General features: G+C 40.3%; 1 protein-coding gene across 3 annotated transcripts in view; it reads left to right on the top strand.

The window, feature by feature from the left end:
• The window catches only part of Faf2 (Fas associated factor family member 2), a 64,561-nt gene that overhangs the window by 34,191 nt on the left and 14,235 nt on the right, over nt 1-16,135 (top strand). For 2 of the 3 annotated variants that reach the window (XM_008847322.3, XM_029570516.1), the window contains 5 exons: nt 7,084-7,218; nt 9,086-9,162; nt 12,320-12,458; nt 14,060-14,145; nt 14,241-14,332. In XM_008847322.3, the coding sequence (XP_008845544.1) occupies nt 7,084-7,218; nt 9,086-9,162; nt 12,320-12,458; nt 14,060-14,145; nt 14,241-14,332 (529 nt within the window). The remainder of the gene's footprint in view (nt 1-7,083; nt 7,219-9,085; nt 9,163-12,319; nt 12,459-14,059; nt 14,146-14,240; nt 14,333-16,135) is intronic. The other variant, XM_029570515.1, reaches the window with a different exon arrangement.

The following is a 16,135-nucleotide window of genomic DNA, read 5'->3' as shown; positions in this document are numbered from 1 at the left end:
AAGCAAGCTATGCCTGTAAAATTTTAAAATATAAGAAAAATTTTGATAATCATACTTTGGGGTTTTTTGGGGGGTTTCTTTTTGTTGTTGTTGTTGTTTTTTTTTTGGGTTTTTTTTTTTTTTTTTTTTTTTGGGTTTTTTTTTTTTTTTTTATTTTGGTCTTTTTGAGACAGGGTCTCCCTGTAGCCCCAACTGTCCTGGAACTCACTATCTAGACCAGGCTGGCCTTGAACTCAAGATCCGCCTGCCTCTGCCTCCCAAGTTCTGAGACTAAAGGCGTGCACCACTGCACCCGGCCAGTAATCATACTTTGTAACAGTAAACGCATTTGATGTTTTAATATGTGTCCTTCCAGACTTCCTTCTGTATGTAACTCTGTTTAGTATGCCAGTATCAATACACCTTTCCAATATTAATGAAAAATACTAAATCAAAGAGAATGCTTACATTTTGTACATACTCTTAGGTTAAGTCAGTACATAATGCAAATAAGATATATTCATAAACTTTATGTGTATTTGGAGGAGGTACTTTATTTTTGTTTGGTGGTTTTTTGGTTTGTGGGGGAGGGGGTTGAGACAGTGTCTCATTATATAGCCTTGACTAGCCTGGAATTCGCTATAGGTTTTGTTGTTGTTTTTGTTGTTGTTGTTGTTGTTGTTGTTGTTGTTTTGAGACAGAGGCTCCCTATAGCCCCCGCTGACCTGGAGGTTGTTATGTAGACCAGGCTGGTTTTGAACTCACAGGGATCCACCTGCTTTGCCTCCACAGTGCTGGGATTACACAGTGCTGTGGACCCAACACCTGGCTGAAGAAGAACTTTTTTTTTTTTAATTTTGGGTTTTTTGTTTTATTTTTTAAAAAATTATTTATTTAATAACCACATAATTAGAAGAAGCATTTCATTACAATAGCATCGACATATTCAGTAACAATTTCCAGAGCTAAGATGCATCTCTTTCAAAATTGGCTGTAAATTTTTAGGTTTACAGTTGAATTAATACAGTTATACAATATTGTACTCATTATAAACCCTATAAGATATAAAATTAAATGAGGTTTTGACCTTTAAAAAGGATCTCCATTTCACTATTAAAATACACAGTTTCATACAGAAAAATTCAGTTTTTATGTAATTGACACTAAGAAAGATGTTTGCACATGAGTTTCTAATCTCTATATATCTGATTATTACTAGTCACAGTTGGTTACTTTTTGAGAACCTTTGCATCTGAGCATGCATATAAAGTTATCAGGTAGATTTCACTGGTAATGTTTATCACCTCTACTATTTAACATGAACTAAATTTTTATGCTTCCTCCTCAAATACTTCTTTTTTTAATTCGTTGATTTTTCTGTGTGTATATCATACAGAACATCCCACACAATCTTATTCATCTATATACCCACTTCCCAAATGGCACCCTCCCATAGCCTCCCCTCTCCCACATACTGGAAACCATATACTCTGTCATCCCTGTTACTATCCACTGTGTTGTCGACACCCCAGCCATTCTCCAGTGCTTGTCTGTCTGCTGAATAGTCAGCCTATCTAAAGATCCTTGTTTTAGGAAGATCAGCTGTTCCTCATCTAGCAGCAATCAGTTGTCAATATTCCTTTAGATAAGATTGGGGTCTGGTGTTCATTTACCCAGTTCTATGCCGGGTTACTGTCTGGGAGTCTCTTGTGCCACCTTGGCCAATTACTCAAAGGAAGGTATCTCCTGTCTGGCATTGTTTCTTGTTATGTAGCCTTTAGCTATACATATGGACTCTTAAAAATTATATTGACTCCATTAATCTTTGGTTATACTTTTCCTTTTGGGATATTATACTGGATAAACAATTTATTTTGACTCTTGAGGTCTTTTGAGGATCTGTTCCTCATGGCTAACATAGGCTTGGGAGGAGCCCCTGGCTTCAATCTTTTACCAGTTTCATCTGTGTGAGGATAAGTCAAAGGTCCTGCTCGAGACCATGTTTCGTATTGGGTTTGTTTTTTTTTTGTTTTTTTTTTTTTTGAGATAGGGTCTCCCTGTAGCCCCAGCTGTCCTGGAACTCACTATGTAGACCAAGCTGGCTTTGAACTCATAGAGATCTGCCTGTCTCTGCCTCCCAAGTACTGAGATTAAAGGCGTGCACCACCATACCTAGCAGAAGACCTTTGGGGGGGGTCTTTTTGAGACAGGGTCTCCCTGTAGCTCCAGCTGTCCTAGAACTCACTATGTAGACCAGGCTGGCCTTGAACTCACAGAGATCTGCCTGCCTCTGCCTCCCAAGTGCTGGGATTAAAGGCTTGTGCTAACACACCCGGCCAGAAGAACTTTCTTACCTGTAGTATAACAGGTGTTTTTTGTTGTTGTTTTGTTTTTTTGGTGTGGTTTGTGCATGAGTGAGTCGGTGAGCATGCATGTGTATGTGGGTTTTTTGTTTGTTTTTGTTTTGAGATAGCAAGATAGCATTTCTCATTGAATCCAGACTCACTGATTGAGCTGGACCTGACTGGTCAGCAAACCCCAGGGACCCTTCTTTCTCTGCCTCTCCGGAGCTGGGGTTACAGATTTTTATGTGGGTGCTGAGGATCTGAATCAAGTCCTCAAGTTTTCACAGTAAATACTTTTACCCATTGAACCCTCTCTCCAGCTCTTAGCATCACAATGTTTTATTTGACATGTAGATATGCAACTATTAGAATTTTCTTGTAATATCTTTTGTTAATATCATTATTTTTGCTTAGAATTCCAATTTGATTTACCCATTCTTTATTTTTGGTTTCCAGTTATCCAGTATAATATTAACTGTCATTTAATATAAAATGTAACAATACAAGCTTGTTGCAAAAATACCCATACACAATGTGTATGCCATCACATAGGCAAAGAATTCCAAAAAGCATAAAAAAGAAAATGATTACTCTTAAACTACTTGATGCCTATCAGATTTTTTTTGCCCGTGGAGGTCAAGGTCTCCCTGTAGCCCCAACTGGCCTGGAACTCACTATGTAGACCAGGCTGGCCTTGAACTAACAGAGATCCGCCTGCCTCTGCCTCTCAAGTGCTAGGGTTAAAGGCATGTGCCACCATGCCCAGACACTAGTTTTAAATTTTAATGTATCTCCCTGTAGACTCTGTATTCATTTACATGACTATATAGATTTGTATGTAATTTCTTACACAAATGAGATTGTACTGTATTTATGTATATAGCTTTTTTCTTTGTACTTTTAGTACATACTATATCTAAAAATAATTTTAGGGCCGAAGAAAGTCTAAGATGAAATATGAAGAAAATTCCAGTCCTTCACTTCCACTGTTTCTCATTATTGCTTCCCCAGCATAGCCAGATTAACAATTTCTTAGAACTAAAAATAGTCAAGTTTTCCAAATTTTAATTTTTGCTCGAAAGTCCTAATTTTATAATTTCAACAAATGCTATCAATGTGGTTTTTTTCAAATAAGTTTATTCATATATAGCTCAAATGTCAAACTATACGTTCTTTTGGAGAGGGGTCTTGTTTTATTTTTGAGACAGGGTCTCCCTATAGTCCCAGCTGTCCTGGAACTCATTATGTAAACCAGGATCTCACAGAAATCTGCCTGCCTCTACCTCTACCTCTGCCTCCAGTGTCCTGGGACTAAAAGTGTGCACACCACACCTGGTCAGTGGTATAGTAGTCTTTTTTTTTTTTTTTTTTTTGGGGTCTTTTTGAGACGGGGTCTCCCTGTAGCCCCAGCTGTCCTGGAACTCACTATGTAGACCAGGCTGGCCTCGAACTCACAGAGATCCACCTGTCTCTGCCTCCCAAGTGCTGGGATTAAAGGTGTGCGCCACCACGCCTGGCTTAGTGGTATAGTCTTTACCTAATGTTTTAGGTCCTCCATTTGAGCCCCTGAACCAAAAGATAATCAATCATTCATTCATCCTTTCTTTTTTGTCTTTTTTTAAAAAACATTTATTTTTCATTTGTATGAGTATATTTGCCTGCATGTATATTAGTGCACCTATGTCATGCAATGCCTGCTGAAGTCAGAAGAGGGTGTCAGATTCCCCTGGAACTGGAGTTATAGACGGTTGTTAGCCTCCATGTGGGTGTTGGGAATAGAACCTGGGTGTCTTCCTCAATCACTCTCTACTTTATTTACTGAGCAGGGTCTCTCAAAAACACAGAACTTCCTGATTGGGCTAGTATAGCTAGCCAGCTTGCTTCATGGTCCTCTATCACTGCCTCTTGAGCACTGGGAGGTCACCATGCATTCCCCGCTTCTATGTGGGTGTTGCGGTCCTAATTCCTCACACTTGCACAGCAAGTACTTATCCACTGAACCATCTCCCCAGCCCAGTATTAGGTTTTGGTGTAGGAATTTCTCAGGGACACAAACATGCGCACTACAGCACTACAGGATCTTCATCTGTTTATAGGTTAATAGACATTGGGCTTTTTACACTTTTGGCTGTTGTCAGTAATGATGCAACGAATGTTACGGTACTGTGTGATTATGTTTTCTTGGTGGACCATATGGTAACTGTGTGTTTAACCTTTTGAAGAACTGCCACTCTTTTTAAAGTGATTGTACCATTTTTACATCCCCAACAGTAGTATATAAAGGTCCCAAAATTCTCCGTATCCTCATCAGAGGTTGTTACTATCATTTACATTATAATTATCCTAGAGGGAATGAAATAATCTCTTTATGGTTTTGATCTGTATTTCCCAGTAACTAAAATGATATTCATGTTTTGTTTTGTTTTGTTTGTTGTTTGGTTTTGGGTTTTTTTGGTCTTTTTGAGATAGGGTCTCCCTGTAGCCCCTGCTGGCCTGAACTCACTATGCAGACCAGTCTTAGCCTTTAACTCACAGAGATCTGCCTGCCTGTTTCTGCCTCCCAGAGTGTTGGGATTAAAGGCATGTGCCACCACACCCGGCTTAAACCTTTGTTTTAAGAGCTTCCCAATTTTGTGTTTTACATTTAAGCATTGTTATATTTTGAGTTTATATCTGTGTCTAGTAAGTAAAGTTTCAGTCTTTTTTTATATATAGTTAATCAGTTATTTCAGCATCATTTGTTGAAAGGTTTTCTTTTTTAAATTTTATTTATTTGTGAGGGAGTGTGTGTGGAGGTCAGAGACAAGCTTGGGGGAGTCAGTGCTTACCTCCTACCATATGAGTCCCAGGGATCAAACTTAGGTTGTCAGGCTTGGCTGAAAGTGCCTTTACCTGCTGAGCCATCTCACCAGCCCTGAAAGGTTATTTTTTTCTCACCGAATGTGTCTTAACAAATTCTAGGTAGAATTTAAAGTTTAAACTCAGCCATCAAACTTAGAATGTGGCCTTCCCAAAGACCTTTTGTTTTGTTTTGTTTTTGTCTTTTTGAGACAGGGTCTCCCTTTGGCCCCAGCTGTCCTGGAACTCACTATGTAGACCAGGCTGGCCTTGAACTCACAGAGATCTGCCTGCCTCTGCCTCCTGAGTGCTGGGATTAAAGGTGTGCGCCACCACGCCTGGCTCAAAGACCCTTTTTATAACCAACTGCAAGTTCAAAGGGCTGAAAATTCTACCCTCAGGTTTGATAGCTTACTAGCAAGTCACTGAAAACTGTTACATACTCCTAATTATAGGGGTGTTTTGTTTTGTTTCTTTTTGGTCTTTTTGAGACAGGGTCTCCTTGTAGCTCCAGCTGGCCTGGCGCTTGCTATATAAACCAGGCTGGCCTGTAACTCACAGAGATCCACCTGCCTCTGCCCCCCAAGTGCTAGGATTAAAGGCTTGTGCCACCACACCTGGCTCCTGATTATAGTTTATGATAGAACATTGATAAAGTTTAAAACCAGAAGAGACTTAGAGCAGGGTCTCAATGGTTCCCCAAATATGAAACCTGCATACCTGTCTTATCATAGAATTAGAGTGCATTATCCTTCGTTACTCAGTCATAATTGATTTGATTGGCTGCCTAGATGATTGAACTCTATCTCCTAGTTACCTGAAGTTACCACCCTAAATCACATGGTTGATCTATCATTGTCACCGTTTATCCTAAGACTGTTAGATGAGACACCTCCAGCTACAGTAACTAAAGAGGTATGCCCATCAGATGGATCACTGAGAAAGGGAAGGCTAGATATCTCTTAGGCCAAATTTTTCACAGCACTGGAACAGATAATTATTTTCAGAGGAAGTGCTTAGGAAGAATGAAAGTTTTTACCCAGATATTCAAATTTTCTTTCTTGGTTTCTGGTTTTGAGACAGAGTCTCTAGTCAAGACTGTACTGGAGCTCCCTATGTAGCTCAGGATGACCTTGAACTTTGGCTCCTCCTTCCTCTACCTCTTTCTTGAGTGCCAGAATTACTGCACTAGTTTATGTAGTACTGGGGATTGAACTCAGGACCTCGTATATATAAGCGCTCTACCAACTGAGCTACATCCTCATCCCTGAATATTCAAAATTTCAGATTAGGGTGTTCTTCTTACCCCTCCCACCCCCAAGAGCTCTTTCTTTCCCTTAATCTATATAGTTTGCTTTACTAAAAAAAAAAAAAATATTTTTTTTTAGATTAATTCTAGCCATTAAGTTTACTTCATTTTTGCACACAAGGAACCTGAGACTCAGAAGTTGTTACTTGTCTAGACTGTGGAGCTAGGATTCAGAGAGGCTCATAAGTTCAGTTACTTGTCTGGGCTGTGGAGCTAGGATTCAGACCTAACATATCTCTGTGCCAAAATGTTCTGTCAGCTACTAACTATAAGTACTGCCCCATTGCACAGCTCTGTGGCACTGCGTTCTGTCAGCCACTTTTCTTGGGATTATATGGTAAAGTACAGTGATGTTTCAGCCATCCTAGGAAATATATACTAATAGTACACTTGCTATGTAAGTGTGATGTCAAGACAAGTTCCTTGGTTTTTTCTGCTGTACGTGAATTCTCATTGCCTTTCAGTACAGTAGGAATAAAGGTCCTTTAGAGTATATTCATCGGGAGCCCTTTGGGTAGTGATCACCTTGTTTTGAGACATTCAGCAGTAGTTCCCTCTTTTGAGTTGATCTGAGCATCACTGAAATTCCTGCTCTTCTGTTCTCCTTCTCAGGCTGCTGTCCAAGACAGACTGAATGAGCAAGAGGGTGTGCCAAGTGTTTTCAACCCACCTCCATCCCGACCCCTACAGGTTAATACAGCTGATCACAGGATCTACAGCTATGTTGTCTCAAGACCACAACCAAGGGCAAGTTATTTTGTAGCTAGAATGTCCCCCTTTTTAATAATTTCATTCATTTGGGGTTTTTAAAAAAAAGTCAAGAACGTTTATCTTTTCAGTTAAAGGCAGCACTTTATGATTCTGTTCAGCATCTCAGTTGCCAGCATCTCTGCTTTGGAACCATTTTTAAGTAAAATGAGGATTACTTAAACACAAGTGATACCTTGACAGATCTGCTATCCAAAGTGGCTATCAAGAGACTAATAATGGGCAGGTATCCTATAAGGAATACCAGATAGAGAGATGATTCACATCCTGAGTGGGCTAGGCAGTGTGGCACAAGATTTCATCACACTATTGAGAACAATTTGTGGTTTAAAATTTATGAATTGTTTATTTTTAGAATTTTCTAAAAATTTAATATTTTGGACCTCAGTTGATGGAGGATAACTGAAAATGTAGAAAGTGAAACCACAGACAAAGGGGAGAAAACATGGGTATAGTTGTTTGTAGGTATTCAAGATGTGTATGTAGTCTGCCTGGCCTGGATACCTGCTGAAATTCTAGCACTGCTGAAATTCTAGCCTGGGCTACCTAGTGAGATTCTTTCTTGAAAGAAAAAAGAAAAGAAAGGAAAGGAAAGGGAGGGGAGGGAAAGGGAAAGAGGAAAGGAAAGGAAAAAGAAAAGAAAAGGGCAAGGGGGAGGGAAGGAGGGAGGGAGGGAAATAGAGAAAGGGAGGGAAGGAGGAAGGGAAAAAGGAGGGAGGGAGAGAAATAGAGAAAGGGAGGAAGGGAAAAGGAGAAGGGAGGGAAGGAGGGAGGGAGGGAGGGAAAAATAAGAGAAAGGGAGGGAGGGAGGGAGGAAGATTCCTAGAGCAGTACATAACTTAAGGAGTAGTTTATAGTTCCAGTGTTTGCTCAGCTTGTGTTGGGCTTTGCTTTGTGTTTGAGGCCCTAGTATCAGCCATGCAGCTCTAGTGCGCCCTGACTCTGATCACAGGTGTCTCATGTTGACCCAATTTGATATTAATCACAGTTTTGTAAACCATTATGTATATGACAGCAATAAAATATTAGTGTTATTACTAAGATTAGTAGCTATTATGAGGATTTGTCATTGTGGCAGTAGACTTACTGTTGAAATACAAGTGTCTAAGGGTAACGATGATTATCTTCCTTGGAATTTCTATGTACTATATTTTTTATGTTTAAGAAGGGAAGAATGGATACTTATGTGGAGGGGTAAACTTGAAGTTGAATTTGACAGCAAATATAAGTAGCTTTGTCTAGCTGGACATGGGACACTTGGGAGGCAGAGGCAGGCAGATCTCTTTGAGTTCAAGGCCAGCCTGGTCTACAGAGTGAGTTCCAAGCCAGCTGGGGCTACAGGGAGACCCTGTCTCAAAAAGACCAATAAATAAATAAATATGTCTATGCAGGAAAATGTTAGAGATTTAAGACCAAAATTATGTGGGAAAGGGACTGGAGAGATGGCCCAGCAGTTAAGAATACGGGTTGTTCTTGTAGAGGTCTCAGGTTCAGATCTTAGCACTCACATGGTGGCTAACAACCATCTGTGACTCCAGTTCAGGGGACTCTGATACCCTCTTCAGGCCTCTGTGGGTATTGCATGCATGTGGTACACATATACATGCAGGCAGACTGCTCATACACATAAAATAATTTTTTAATTGTGTGAAAAAAAATGATAGTGTTAGAGTAAATGATACCAAAAGCAGTAGCATTTCAGGGTGAGAATGCCAGGAAACAGGCACTGTATTTCTAAAGTAGGGAATCCCAGGATGGTAGAGCAAGAAAATCTCAACTAGCCGGTTTTCTTGAAGTACTAGATACTGAGGGAATAGGGTCTCTAACTTTGTTTTTGAAATTTCAGGGGCTGCTTGGATGGGGTTATTATTTGATAATGCTTCCATTCCGGTTTACCTATTACACGATACTTGACATATTTAGGTATGTACCTCTGTATTTGTATACTACTAACAACAGAATAGTCTTTGGAACTGAAAGTTAGACCACAATAAGTTTAATGCTGAATCAGTTTTGATTTGCCAATTTGTTAATCGATTAAATATTCTTCCTGCCCAGTCTTTTACCATAGTAAAAAACCAAGTTTTAAATTGTTGCATATGGCAGGTATTATAAAATAAAATGTCTTTAAATTAGTGCTTTTTGTGCCTGGGCTGGAGAGCTGGCACAGCCGTTAAAGGCTCAGGCTCACAACCAAACAGACAAGAATCAAATTTGCCTGTGTTTATTGGTCTTTCCCTTCCCCTACCATGTTTGTCACCTCTACATTCCCTAGTTAATCACCATACCCTTTCCTTTCTAACCACCATTATCTCCTAACTTCACATTCCTTGGAACGTTTACCCTAAACCACTTTGCTGCCTCACTAGTCACAATCCCAATAGATCTTCCTGCTCTGAGGTTACCCAGTTTGCCATAAATCGTAATTTTTGTAAGACAGTTTGGTACATTTCCCTCTACTATAGCAACCCTTAGGTTGCTGACACTGGAACTTTTGTGTCTATATACCTACTTCATGCCTTCACTGTCTAGCTCTCTTTGTGTACAATCAGAAACTTCATCATTGGAAGCTACAGTATCCAAGGCTAGGAAATGTTGAGTGAAGCCTGACGACCTGGAAAATCAGGCTTAGCAAGGGATATGGTCTGGACCCATTCCTGAACTTTATGAAGAACTGAAATGTTTATGGGAGGCTAGGTATGGTAGCATATACCTATAGTCCTATTGAAGGTAAGGCAGGAAAATTTTGAATTTGAAGCCTGCTTGGACTACATAAAGAATCCCAAGCCAAAACTAGATGTGTTGGCAGAGGCAGGCTGATCTAAATAGTGAATTCCAGGTCAACCAGGGCTACATAGTAAGACCCTGTCTCAAAAAAAAAAAAAAAGAGTTCCAAGTCAAGCCAGAGTTATGCCATTAGAATCTATGCAAGGAAAATGTGCACACTTCTCCAAATATGGGATGGGATAGCTTTTTCTCTGCTCTGAGCAGCAAAGGCTGAAAGTAAGGACCTAGCTAGCAGCTAGCTGCAGAAGTTCAGGGACAGAATAATAGCATTCTTCTTGGTCTCTTGCATAATGGCATCCTTGCTTTAATACTGTTCTTAATGGCCATCACATTTTCCATCTCTGTTTTATTCAGGAATGGCAATGTGAACTCTTAAAATCTTCCAGACTCATAATGAAAACTGAATTGACATATCTAACATTGTCTTAACTGTGGAAATACATTATAATGAGAAACAAGAGTTAATCTTTACCCCTCCTAAAATTTGAGCATTTAAAGAGATTATCTTAAAATAACTAATTTCAGAGAAAATAGTCAAAGTATCAGTCTTTTTTTTTTTTTTTTTCTTCTTTTGTCTTTTTGAGACGAAGAGTCTCCCTGTAGTCCCAGCTGACCTGAACTCACTGTATAGACCAGGCTGGCCTTGAACTCACAGAGATCCTCCTGCCTCTGCCTCCCAAGTGCTGGGACTAAAGGCATGTGCCACCACACCCAGCTAGTATCAGTCTTTTGAAGCACTTCTAACTACTTTCCTATAAACACAACATTCTTACATTTTATGTTTTTAATTTTCTTGGAATGTTTATGTCAATGAATTTGGTTTGATGACTCAGGAAAAATTCCAAGTATTCCAAATTGCATACATGTGGGGAATTTGTTGAGGTCCAAGATATGGTAAGGAAAGTCTCAGAGTTTGGTCACCTTTTTCTACGCTGAAAATTCTTCAGAATGAATATTGTTTGCTCTCCTTAGGAAAATATGCATGGCATGTTTTACTAATTTTAATACAGCTCTGTCATCCAGGCAACTTAATAATAAATGTGCCATGTCAGCCTCTGCCCATTGCCTTCTGTGGAAACCCAAAGCATAAAGAAAGGGTGCTATCCAAATATGATAGGGTGGCTCTTCAGGTTTAAGTGTGGACAACCATTAGGTAATGTGTAGCTGCCAGTACTCCAAACTGGGTCCGTTTTATGATTCCCTCCACAGATGCTATCAACAGAAAACACATCATTCACAATTTAGTTTCCCCTTTGAAGAGCAAGTAAATTGTGACTAGAAGTTTAAGTTTGAAGTCCCTATTGACAATTTGAGTAGCTTGGGGGGTATGAATTAAAAATCCAGAATCTCGGGGCTGGAGAGATGACTTAGCAGTTAAGAACACTGGCTGTTCTTGCAGAACAGTCCTGGGTTCGAAACCCAGCACCCACAGGGCAGCTAATAACTGTAAATCCAGTTCCAGGGACTCCACGGCATCTGCTGTCCTCCATGGGCAATGCATGACATGGGTGCACTTACCTACATGCAGGCATAACACTCATACATATAAAAAAATAAAAATAATAAACAAAATATTTTTTTAAGGCCTGGTGTGGTGGTGCAAGCCTTTAATCCCAGCACTCAGGAGGCAGAGGCAGGCGGATCTTTGTGAGTTCAAGGCCAGCTTGGTCTACATAGTGAGTTCCAGGACAGCTGGGGCTACAAGGAGACCCTGTCTCAAAAAGACAAAAAGGAAAAAAATATATATAAAATCCAGAATCTCAAGAGTACAGAAGGGAAAGAGAGGCAGGTAAAACAACCAGAAAGAGGTGTCTGTCCTAAAGCAATGTTTGGCCAATAGAACATTTTTGGTAATAAACACATTCTTTGTGATGTTTAGTATAGAAGTTACCACATGTAGCTATTGAGGCTCTGAATTTGTAACTGTATTTAGTGTAATGCATTTACATTTATAATAGCCACAAGTAGGTGGTGGCTACTGTGTTAGATAGTGTCTAGGACCATTATCTTCCTTTCCCAATCCTTCTAGCTCTGTTTTGCTGCAGAAAGCAATAAAATTGTTTAGCCCAGTGTTAGAATTTATAGTCCTACTAGTTTACATTCTTCTTGAACAATACTTGGCAGCTTTGTGGCCTTTGAGCTAGAATCTGCTGTCAGGTTTGATGGCCAACTCATGGATCACTTCCGTTTGCTGCCATGCCTCTGGCTCTGTTATAAAAATCTGTACAAACTGGCCCATGCCATATGCACTACAGTAAGCCGATTCATGTGATATTTATTCCTTCCTCCCCAGGTTTGCTCTTCGTTTTATACGGCCTGACCCTCGCAGCCGGGTCACTGACCCTGTTGGGGACATTGTTTCATTTATGCACTCTTTTGAAGAGAAATATGGGAGGGCACACCCTGTCTTCTACCAGGGAACGTACAGCCAGGTCAGTGCCACAAACCAAATAGATGCCAACTTACCAGTATGATTCTGTCCTCAAAGGAGAGTGTAGCTTAGCTCTCATCTTACTTTTCTTTTACTGAAAAGACTTAACATGGCTCTTCATTGGTTACAGGAGAAAACTTTTTTAAAGAGAATACCAAACCTTTTATCTAGGCCCTCCTTGATCTAATTCCAACCTTCTTTTGACTTCTTTTCTGAATAACTTGTTTCTTCATACCCTAGGGTCCAGCTGTACCCTTCCCTGAACACTTTCCTACCTCAGTGCCTTTGCTGTTGCTGTTCCTTCCACCTCAAATTTTAGCTAATTAGAATCTTGCTCATCGTTCAGCTAGCTCATTTCACACCCTCTCCTAACCATTCCATTTGCACCCTGCCCTGCCCCACTTTGCAGTCTAAAACATTGTCCTTCCTTTTTGTTCTTCCATCACTATGTTTACATTCATAGCGCTTTTATATTCCTCCTTATAGTTATTTGTATCCATGTCTTCTCTCCATTATCAGACTACACATGACTGGAAGGCAAAACCAAAGTGCGTTTCCCTTTACAAAATTGAATAGAATGTAACAGACTAAAGATGGTTCATTTCATTCAACCTGAGCCACAAAGACCTTTCACTGTCACCTCTCGGCAGCAAAACTGGGTGTTAGGCATATGTAGTTTTCCAGATAAAAATAGAGAGTTAACACCATGGGCATATGTTAAAAGGTGGTTCTATTCTGGAGCCTCCAGGAAGGTTCCTGAATCTTATCTGGAGGAAGGAAAACAAAACATTCACCCTTGCTTCTGCTTTGATTTTTTTCCACATCTGCTTTTTCTCACAGTCAGTCTTCTTGCTGGCTGCTGCCACCCCACTTGACAAACTTAGATGCCTACTATGCAGCATTTAGGTTCTCTTGTCAAAGCTGCAGATAGCAGGGACGAGGAAGAGAAGCACCTCTCTACTGTCATCTTGAGGGTAGACCAGCATGGGCTGCTCAGGAAATGTTAATTAAAGTGAGTCACTCAGGAGCACATCATGTATATACCTAGACACAGATTCGTGGACACTTGCTTTTTCTTAGCTCTTCTGAACCCTGTGCTCTTTGGAATGCTTTGGGTGCTCTGATCCTTCGTTCTTGCTTGGATTCCTGCTAGATCAGGCTCATCTTTGTAGCTGTTTTTTTTTATTGACAAGAATTAGGAAGCTGTAAAGTGGCTTTTCACGTGGTCAGAGTCCCATTTTTATCTTGAAACATGAAAACAACTGACCTTTCTGTGACTTGTTGAGAACCGATTTATATCATCTTGTCTATTCTCATGTGCCTGATGCAATTTAAATCCTAACAACACTAAAACCTTTTCCATTAAAGCTTATTAGCTTGGATTTCTTATAGGGAGAAAAATGGCAGTGGTGGAAAGGCAGAAGCCCAGGGAATATATGGTTTCTTACTGTTTTGTTTTGGTTTAGTTTCGTTTGGTTTTTTTCCTTGTTGCTGTTGTCGCTGCTGCTGTTGTTCATTAATACATAGTTCTACCCATCTGGACCTTAGCTAAGTATTAGTTCAGGGTGTTAACAGTAAGTAGTGATCTTCTGTCTCGCGCAGGCACTTAATGATGCCAAGCGGGAGCTTCGCTTTCTTTTGGTTTATCTTCATGGAGATGACCACCAGGACTCTGATGAGTTCTGTCGGTAAGTGAATGAGTCATTTTCTTTCTTTTCTGACTTTTTGCTAACAGTTTATAGTAGACAAATTGTTCTTATGTTGTTTCCATCCCATTCCACAGCAATACACTCTGTGCACCTGAAGTTATTTCACTAATAAACAGCAGGATGCTCTTCTGGGCCTGTTCTACAAACAAACCTGAGGGGTACAGGGGTAAGTTGTGTTTCTTTTGCCTCATTCAGAGTTTTAGAATGTCTTTGGAAAAGTCTGAAAAGACATGCTATGCCATTTCTTAGGTGACTTGTTCTGTGGTAGAAATTATACTTATTGTAGTGGGTTTTTTGTTTTGTTTTTGGTCTTTCTGAGACAGGGTCTCTCTGTAGACTCAGCTGTCCTGGAACTCATTATGTAGACCAGGCTGGCCTTGAACTCACAGAGATCTGCCTGCCTCTGCCTCCCAAGTGCTGGGATTAAAGGCGTGCACCACCACACCTGGCTAGTTGTAGTTTGTATGCCATTAAATTTGGTCCACAGTCCTGAGAAATAAAGGTTGTATTGTTTATACTTTGTGATTTGGGAAACAGTCTGTCAGTTTAAGACTAATACAGGTCTAAGAAGATACAACTAGCAAGTTTCAGAGCAAGATCAGGTCTGCTAGACTGTTGGATTTTTAAATTAGTCCTGTCCAACAACTTGCCTTTAATCTTTTTTTTTTTTTTTTTTTTTTTTTTTTTTTGGCCTTTTTGAGACAGGGTCTCCCTGTAGCCCCAGCTGTCCTGGAACTCACTATGTAGACCAGGCTGGCCTTGAACTCACAGAGATCCTCCTGCTTCTGCCTCCAGAGTGCTGGGATTAAAGGCGTGTGCCACCACGCCTGACTCTTAGCAGCAGTTTTGACAGAGCTTCTGGAATAATGAGTTTTTTGAGTCCTTGGAGTGCTGATAATAGATTCAGAACGTTCACTTCCTTCTAATCATAACTTAGAGATGGTTGTTTTTAGAAATCATCATCTGAAAATACAAAGAGATCCAGTGAAGAAAATGTGGTCCTTTTAGCCAGGGGTGATGGCGCATGCCTTTAATCCCAGCAATTGGGAGGCAGAGGCAGGCAGATCTCTCTGAGTTCAAGGCCAGCCTGGTCTACTTAGTGAGTTCCAGGTCAGCTAGGGCTACAGGGAGACCCTGTCTCAAAAAGACCAAAAAAAAAAAGAAAAAGAGAGAGAGAGAGAAAAGAAAATGTGGTCGTTTGGGGGCTCTCCTATCCAGCAGCCTCTATGTATGATAGCATATAAGCAGCACACCTGGGTTGAGAACCAAAGATGCAGCAGGTGCTCCCCCACATCTTCGAATCTTTTTAAAAAATACTTTATTTTTATATGTGTATGAGTGTATTGCCTGCATGTGTGTAAGTGCACCCATGTCATGCAATGCCTGTGGAAGTCTGAAGAGGGCATTATAGTCCCTTGGAACTGGAGTTTCAGATGGTTGTTAGCTGTCATGTGGGTGCTGGGAATCGAACCCAGGTCCTCTGCAAGAGCAGCCAGTACTCTTAACCACTGAGCCATCTTTCCAGTCTCCCCATCGTAGAATCTTAAATCTTTACTCCTAATTGTTTTTTAAACATCTGGCAAGTTCCAGCAGCCTATATTTTGCTGTTCTGAAAAAATTCTGTGGGACTAGAAGATAGCTAGCACAAAGGGTACTTTTTATAGAAGGTTTTAAAATTTCTTTCATGATATAAGAGAAACACATGAAACTTCATTGTGGTAAATTTTCGCTTATTTACAGACCAACTTTCTTACCTATTTGGAGCAGAAAAATTAGCCTTTTAAGGGGTAGAAAAAACGATATAGGGAAGCTGGGTGTGGTGGTGCATGTCTTTAGTCCCAGCACTAGGGAGGCAGAGGCAGGCAGATCTGTGAGTTCAACGCCAGCCTAGATTACATAGTGAGTTCCAGGTCAGCTGGGACTACAGGAAGACCCTGTCTCAAAAAGACAAAAAAAAAAAGGATATAGG

The sequence above is a fragment of the Nannospalax galili genome, unplaced genomic scaffold (genome assembly GCF_000622305.1).
Source record: "Nannospalax galili isolate Female #2095 unplaced genomic scaffold, S.galili_v1.0 scaffold762, whole genome shotgun sequence".
Taxonomy (NCBI): domain Eukaryota; kingdom Metazoa; phylum Chordata; class Mammalia; order Rodentia; family Spalacidae; genus Nannospalax; species Nannospalax galili.
Note: the sequence above shows the minus strand (reverse complement) of the source record. Positions and strands in the feature narration are given on the sequence as shown.